Source organism: Sebastes umbrosus, chromosome 11, assembly GCF_015220745.1.
Source record: "Sebastes umbrosus isolate fSebUmb1 chromosome 11, fSebUmb1.pri, whole genome shotgun sequence".
Taxonomy (NCBI): domain Eukaryota; kingdom Metazoa; phylum Chordata; class Actinopteri; order Perciformes; family Sebastidae; genus Sebastes; species Sebastes umbrosus.
The window spans coordinates 12,681,575-12,690,117 of NC_051279.1; the positions used below are offsets into that span (position 1 = coordinate 12,681,575).

General features: G+C 36.2%; 1 protein-coding gene across 1 annotated transcript; it reads right to left on the reverse strand.

Annotated features, from left to right (window-relative positions):
- Positions 1 to 4,084: 4,084 nt before the first annotated feature.
- On the reverse strand, positions 4,085 to 7,852 carry LOC119497710 (carcinoembryonic antigen-related cell adhesion molecule 20-like). Its single transcript, XM_037786057.1, has 5 exons — positions 7,537 to 7,852; positions 6,528 to 6,785; positions 5,005 to 5,298; positions 4,648 to 4,923; positions 4,085 to 4,537 (listed from the first exon to the last, which is right to left on the reverse strand). The coding sequence occupies exons 1-5, from the start codon at positions 7,601 to 7,603 to the stop codon at positions 4,446 to 4,448; spliced, it is 987 nt and encodes a 328-aa protein (XP_037641985.1). The 5' UTR covers positions 7,604 to 7,852; the 3' UTR covers positions 4,085 to 4,445.
- Between the last annotated feature and the right edge of the window lie 691 nt (positions 7,853 to 8,543).

The window sequence follows — 8,543 nt, forward strand, 5'->3', positions numbered from 1 at the left end:
GAGTAGCAGCATTTGAGGACAGCTTCTAATTATGGAATTGAATGATTTGACATCAGGCCTCATTGTTCATATATATTGTATAGTAGTATTTAGTACTTGTCTTTTTAGACTCCGTGAGGAGGACCTGCTCCCTATGTAGATATGAAGGGCTCCTTCTAAGCTAATGAAAACACAACAATTCTTGGTTTCAGGTGATTATACACTAATGAAAACATAATAATGAACATTATATTCCATTTCTGCCGATAAATCCCCCTGAATCCTACACACTGGTCCTTTAACAGATGTGCCAAGTGCATTTCTTTCCTCATAACATATTTGCAAATCCAGCATTGTTTACATCCATGTTCACAAATAATAACATGGTATTCAAATAAAAGTGCAAGTATTAGCATGAAAATATACTTACATAGCAAGTAAAGGTACTCATTCCGATTTTAGAATAATATATATTACATTACTGGATTATAATTCAAGATGCATTATCTATCTATCTAACATAACTCTAATGTTGATAGTAAAGGTGGGGCTAGTTTCAGTAATTTATACACTGCTAGTTATCTGAATCTATAATATTACATCATACATCTAGTAGTTGATTATATGTTTAATATTGTATTATCACATGTTTATTCATAATCAGAATCTGAAAAGTAACTATAGCTGTCAAATACATGTAGTGGAGTAAAAAGAACAATATTTCTAGGAGCATAAAATGATAACAGAGAACAAAACCTTAACAAAGAACATCATTTTCCCACCACTGGTTATTTTATAGAGTTCAAACTTCAGATGTCGTCCAAACAGCCTGAGGAACATTTCCACACATCCGAATGATTATAGTTTGAATTATGCGTCCATGACATTCAAAAAGTGTGGTAATCTCCTATGCTGTACATTAACAGCCTCATATTAGTGTTGGAGGTACTTTTTCTGTCTAAGAGTCTGTACAGAAGAAAAAAAATCATAGTTTACAAGTAGAACAATAATATATAATAATATATAATTTATATATATACACACACACACACACATATATATATATAATGATGTTAAAAGTCTTGTCATCACTACTGGATGTGGTCATACCCTTGATGTATTATGTTTTGAATAAAAAATGATGTTGCAAATTTGTATGCAAATGTATCGTGTAAGGCCTCATAAAAACAAACAAGTAATGACGACAAAATATAAGCATAATATTAATAATAATAATAATAATAATAATAATATTACATATCCAAAATAATTAAAACTCCACAGAATGCTGCTGACAACTAACTCATTTTTCGTCTCTGCCCTGAACTGCGGCAGCTTGATGCCCTCATGTCCCGGCTTTGTAATCCAACACCATGACCAGAGAAACCACATTTCCCGATAAGAGACAGATGCGGGTATATGGATGCTTGGGTGGCATGACTAATCAGAATCCACTGGGGTGGACTCAGGTCAAAGTTATGGCTTATGGGAAAACTTGGAAGTATAAGCTTACCCCACTAGTCATAATTTGTATGTATTGTTTTATTCTTTGACATGAAGTAATTTCAATAATTATTATACAGGTATTTATTGTGTAGGTTTACTGGTGGTTTGATGTTGCCTAATCACTTTGAGTTCTGTGTATTTGCTGTTGCTATCTACATTAAGGAACACAATGGATATACATGTTTGGACTTTATCATATCATCATTGTACTGTTGTATCAACTAAACTAAACTAAACTAAACTAAACTAAACTAAACTAAAGGCAATGTTCTTCAAAGGGAGATACAATAAAACACATGAGAGCAACTATGAGCACAGCACCACCCTCTGGAAAGCAAACAACATGCCATACGCAAAACTGAAAAGACAAGCAAAGCAGAGCAAAAAACAGGAACATACCAAGAAAATAAAAGCAAAGACGAAAAAGAATAGTACAAGATGTTAAAGCTAAATGTTTTGTTTTTCATTCCAAAAATAATTTACAACCACGAGATCAAAGTGTACAGATATTTTAGCCCTTTAACAAAATGGATTTTTCATTTTTTGTATTTTGTCAGCAGGGCCTCCAAACCCCCTCCCGATGCTCCACTGATTATCTAGAGTGCTGCTGGGCAAGTACACAGTACATGTTTGTAGATAATGGAAACAATTTGCAAAATACTTTATTTACCTTATTCATTATACCATACGTCATGAAAAGAAAAAAAAATAATACAATAGAGACATTTACTTTGACTGTGAACTCAATTGCATTTCATGGACAGACCGCAGCAAGTCACCGTTTTTGGTCAGTTTTTGGGGGATATTATATAACATATGTAACTGCTGTCCTTGTATTGTTTGTACCAACACGATACATTTATAGTTTACAACACAAACAACATATAATTTGCAGTGTTTCAACTGAAACTTGAATGAAGCCCAAATGTGTAACTCTGCTGTGTTGTGGAAAGGCAAACTGTTTTTGTTGGTTTACATAAACAGTATAGTTTTAAATAGTTTTCTAGTTTTGCTTCCCCATTCCAACTAAACCACAGGGCTAAAATGATATGAAACAGGTGAGACAACATCCAGAGGAAAAAAAGAAGAAGACGAGAACAAAGAAAACGGATAATAATGTTGCGTCACATGAGGTAACTGTTAAAGCAAAACACCCCCGAGGCCTCTGTCTCCCTCATCTGTTTGTTCTGAGTGATTCTCTTATCTGTCTTATTTGTTCGGTTTCAGGAGGGTTAAGAGGAACTTCTTTGAGTCACCAACCACATGTGTTTAAAAAACACACCAGTATAAATGAGTCAGTTATTTTCTAGAACTTCTTTTCAGCATGCGAGTGAATCAGTAACACACCCAGGTCAGGTCAAAGGTTAAAGTCCAACAAATGAACATAGAGGAAACACCAAGAACTGCCATCATTATCAACAAAAGGTTTAGTATTAACATGGAACCATCAGAGACATTAATTATACTTTGGATTATACTTTAAAAATACAGAATTTGAGCATTTTTCAACATGATGTGATGACAGCGGATTGCTGAAACACTGGAGTCTCAGTAACAGTCATGAAAATGACAACAGTAAGTAACTATGCCAATCTTTCATAAAACCAGAACGTTATCATATGTGTGTACATTAGGTGGAAATTTGTGAATGGTCTAATTCCACTGCAGTAAAAATACTGCAGCTCTGTATTTATGTCAAGATGAAACTACAGCATGAATTTGCACTGAACTTATGTAAGCTAAGAAATCATGCATCAGCTAGGCTTCATTGTCAAATGGGTATAAACTATCGACACATAAACGTAACCAGGTGAAAATACAGGTAACAGATAAAAGCCTGTAAACAAATCTTTTATCGCAGTCCTGCTGTTCATCCCATTTCAGAGGCTGCTGTTGCTAAAGGTGAGAAAGATGAATAATAGTCTTTTGTAAAGGAAATATACTGTCAAATGACATACTACGATCTATTTGCCCTATTTTATTAGTATTCTGATTGGAATTCAGACATTTTGGGGTTTCTATATCGTACATTTTTTTAAGAAATTTCCTCAGTCATTCTCTTTTATATACTTTTATTTCATTTTGTCTACATGGCTTCATAAAACAAAATTAACTCATATTTACAGGATTTTATGATACACAATTATTGATGAATAAAAGAAATTGGTGAACCAATGTATGTAAACTAGGGCTGTCAATAGATTAAAATATTTAATCCCGATAAATCGCATGATTGTCCATGATTAATTGCACATTGTTTATCTGTTCAAAATCTACCTTAAAGGGAGATTTTTTAAGTATTTAATACTCTTATCAACATGGAAGTTGACAAATATGATTGCTTTATGCAAATGTATGTATATATTTATTATTGGAAATCAATTAACAACACAAAACAATGGCAAATATTATCCAGAAACCCTCACAGGTACTGCATTTAGCATAAAATATATGCTCAAATCATAACATGGCAAACTCAAGAGGCAACAACAGCTGTCAGTGTGTCAGTGTGCTGACTTGACTATGACTTGCCCCAAAACTGCATGTTATCATAAAGTGGGCATGTCTGTAAAGGGGAGACTCGTGGGTACCCATAGAACCCATTTTCATTCACATATCTTGAGGTCAGAGGTCAAGGGACCCCTTTGAAAATGACCATGCCAGTTCTTTCTCGCCAGCTAGTATGGCATGGTTGATACCAATGAATTCCTTAGGTTTTCTAGGTTAATATGATACCATCTCTAGCCATACCTGAGCCCGCTACAACCTCCGAAAGATCGATTGCGTTAATGCGTTAAAGAAATTAGTGGCGTTAAAACAAAATTGTGTAAATGTGTTATCGCGTTAACTTTGACAGCCCTAATTTAAACATGAAAAGGTTTCTATGAGCAAGATAAAAGGCAAACAAATACATTTCAAAAAGGGCAAATTCACATTAAAGCTTAAAAATGTAAACAGCTCTAAGAATCAAAAAGGACCAGCAGTGCAAGGCTGACGATCATTGCAAAAAGTCCACTGAGCTGCACCGCCTCTGATCCAGACACAAGAATACCTGTGTAAGGGTGAAAGATGAGAAATCAAGTCATTGGACTGGCTTCAACATGTAATTTGATGCTGATGTGACAGTAGACACAAGAGCAAATACTTAAGAGTTGTCAGTACCTTTAACTTCTACCATCTTGGTGGCCTCAGCAGAGCGTCCAGCAGCTATATTTTCTGCAACACAGGTAAATATTTGGAAAGTACCAGGTATGGAAGGGGTCCACCTGAGCTCATTTCCATTGACTGAAAAGAAGCTTCCAATGGGGAAACCCTGCCTGAACGGCCATCTGACTGTACAGTCCACATTTAAGGTACAGCTCGTCAAGCAGGTGAATTTACTCAATCTGCCAGGAAACACGATGTCAGGTCCGCTGATGCTGACGTTCCAGGGATCAACTACAAAAGATTAGAAAGCTCACTCCAGTATGTGAATTATAATAATTTCTTACAGCTATTCTTCACTTCATGAATACTTACAGCTGAGTAAGTAGCCCAGGCTGAAAACTCTTGTCTGTTGAATCGCAGGCACATGAATCTCACACATGTAGAATCCAGCATCAGAAGGAAGCGGTGAGTCAAAGTGAAGCGTGAGGTTGTTTTGCATCAGCTGCATATTTTCACGCAGGGTCACTTTCTGTCCGTCTTTGTACCAGACCACCTGGTTCACCAGCTGTGAGAGGTCACCTGATGGAGCACCATGGCAGACCAGATCCAGCGACCGGTTGAGAGATGGGACAGTGTTTGGTGGGCTGATTTTCACAGACACTCGATCTGTAACAGAGGACACCAAATAGAGAGGATTTCCAAATCACAAAGGAAAAAGGAAGCACACATATGAGAGATAAGTATTTAAATTATGGGTCACTCTAACTCTGCATCTTGTGCATATAATAGTGGATTCAGTGGCAGTGGTGGAAGACATATTCAGTACTTAAAGGAACAGTGTGTCGCATTTCGGGGGATCTACTGGCAGAAATGGAATATAATAGTAATAATAAGTATGTTTTCTTTAGTGTATAATCACCTGAAAATAAGAAACGTGTTTTCGTTAGTTTAGAATGAGCCGTTTATATCTACATAGAGTGCGGGACTGTAGACCACCAGTTTTTGCAATCTGCAACCTCACCACTGGATGATGCCAAATCCTACACACTGCACTTTTAAGTAAAAATACATTAGTATAATCAGCAAAATGTACTTAAAGTATCAAAGTAAAAGTACTTGTTCTGTAGTACAATGGCCCCTGTGACTGACTAACTACTTTATATACTGTTAGGTATTTTATAGGGATGCACCGATACCGGATTGGATATCGGGCCAATACTGATTCAAATAGCTGGATCAGATATCAGTGACAATTGGGATGATCTACTCAGTTCAATTCTATGTTTATATACTATATACATTATATACTAGAATTTGAATACCTGTTTAAGTTTTGACCTATTTCATTGCTGCATTAAAAAGGTTTACACTTGAATTGTAATTCCTGTTAATTTTGAAGATTTGTTTTACCAAGATGTTACCGAGGTGTACAATTTATTATTTTAATAATAAATTACAGTTCACTAAATGTATATCTATGTATTTATTTGTTACATTTTGTTTGAAAAATGTTTAAGTCAAGCCCGAAGTTGCCTTAAACATAAAAGAATGATCCCAGTATTGCTATCGGTAGCGGGACTGAAAAAGCCTGATCGGTGCATCCCTAGTACTTTAGTCCATTGATCCCTAAGGGTCAGGCCCTTTAACTGAAAACCTGAACCTGAAAGGTAACGACTATCTATAGCTGTCAAATAAATGTAGTTGAGTAAAAAAGTACAATATTTCTTCCTGAAATGTAGTGGAGTAGAAGTATAAAGTAGCATTAACTTGATATATAAAAGTAAAGTACAAGTACCTCCAAATTGTTCAGCACAAAAAGTAGACTATAAAGTAAATGTACTTAGTTACTTTCCACCACTGCACACCTGGTATAGCAATTAACCTGCTGTACTTACTCTTAATTTCTACAATGGAGGTCAAACTGCTGGAGGCTCCTGTTTCTGGATTGTGCACATTGCAATTTAATTCCACTGTATTGTCCAGTCCATCTGGCGTCCAGGTTATTGCGCTCCCGTTGACCGTGCGGCCCTTAAAGTACCAGGTGTAGATGCAGTTTGGGTGGCAAGAAGAGGAACAGGTGAAAGTGGTACTGAAACCAGCTGTCACCTCACCGGTCCAGGAGATCTGATCCCAGGCCTCCAAACCTGGTGCACCTGAGGAAGAGCAGAGTTAGTATGGTTCTATCAGATGATGTATGATTTGTTTACACATTAGATTTATCGGTCGAACATCGGTATCGGCCGTTATTCATGTGAAAGTTATATTAAAGGTTGTTTCATAAATGTGTACCATTGAATTTGTGCTCATCCAAAGACAGTGTAATGAAATGCTGAATGACTTTAAAACAGCTCAGTTATTTTCTTTTATAATGAAGAGGTCTTTGTTTCCTGGCACAAAAGGGGAACAAATTACAAAAAAACAACAACAAAAAAAAACATTGGTATTGGCATCGGCCAAATTGTTATTTTGAATATTGGTATCGGCCCAGAATTTCACATTCGGTGCATCCATACTTACAGTATATTCTCAATACGAGTAAAATGCTATGTCAGAGGCCTTGCTCAAAAAAATACAAAACCAGAGGTATAGTCTTGTTAAGTCCACTTCAAGAAATATTAAGTCTTATTTTAAATCATAGCAGTGTGCCAAGGTTAGTCTATAAACTTTAAATACATCATTGAATCCTTAGGTTTATATACAGGATACATGAAGAAGAGCGCATTCAGTGCAGAATCAACAATATTTAATTTAATGTTTCTCAGCCTCTTAAACATGATCCTATCATCATCATATCACTAGCTTTCTTAATATCACACTAAATTGCTCATTCACAGTATATACGTTTTTTAAATCAGTCACTGGAGTAACAGTCTATGTAAAAGTCAGTAAATGAAGTGCTCTTACTCATCAGTGCCACCAGCAAAACACAGGAAAGACTCCTCCAGCAGGGGATCACAGTAGTGCTTCTCATGGCTGACTCCTCTGTGGGTTTAAACAACAACTACTGTGCCTCCTTTTTTTTATACCAACTATGAGGCCTCCTTTCTGTAGGCCTTGCTTAGAGGCAGGAAGTTCCATCCTCTAAAACCTATCACTAACACATTATTCATCAGTCACACCCAGCATTGCTGAACATCAGAATTTAATTGATGACGAAATCAGTGTACTCTAAGCAAAGGAAATTTCCCAAGCTATAAAATCTGTGACAGTGACAAGACCATTAGAAACAGCTTTGTTGAAATTGCACAATTGTTCTGGACAGTTGTGTCAGAGCATTGCATCAAACACCAGATGGCGCCGTCTCACAGGAGTTTGTCATTACTTGACGTTCCCTCCTCTTTTAAATATAGCCTATACACTGTATAAAGTACAATAAATGTCCTGATCAGCCTCCCAGCAGGCCTAGAAATGGGTGTTAATATAATAATAAAGCAGCTTTGCAGTGTAGGATCTTTTCTGCTTCTTAGATCTAAACCATATATCATTATTTTCCTACTGTTTAATATTTCTACTCTGACATTATTTAGCCCCAGGGATGTGACATTTGAGTCCTGTTACACGGGAAATGTACTTTGAACTAGAACATGCAGTACACCTAAGAAAAAACGCCCTATTATTTCTTTCAGTAAGGAAGAGTTTTTATTATGTTAAAAGTTCATCACTTGTGAGAGATGACTCATCCTCTTCCAATGACTGTGTCCAAACAGGTGGGGCTTTTCTGGTGAAATGGTTTCAAAGGCAAAACAGTAAAAACGCTAGCGTGTGAAAATTGTTATCGATTTCTGTGAGAAAATATTATATTGATTAAGAGATTAAAGAGCACAAAGGAAAAATACTGTAATTTATGTCTGTCGCTCATTCACACCTACTTTTTGTGCACTGTCATTTGAGTAGATTGTGTCGCTGTTATG

Coding starts and splice junctions, on each gene's coding strand:
- LOC119497710 (XM_037786057.1), bottom strand. CDS start 7,603: ATGAGAAGCACTACTGTGATCCCCTGCTGGAGGAGTCTTTCCTGTGTT. Junction 6,786..7,536: donor TTTGCTGGTGGCACTGATGA/GTAAGAGCACTT, acceptor GCTCTTCCTCAG/GTGCACCAGGTTTGGAGGCC. Junction 4,538..4,647: donor CAAGATGGTAGAAGTTAAAG/GTACTGACAACT, acceptor ACCCTTACACAG/GTATTCTTGTGTCTGGATCA.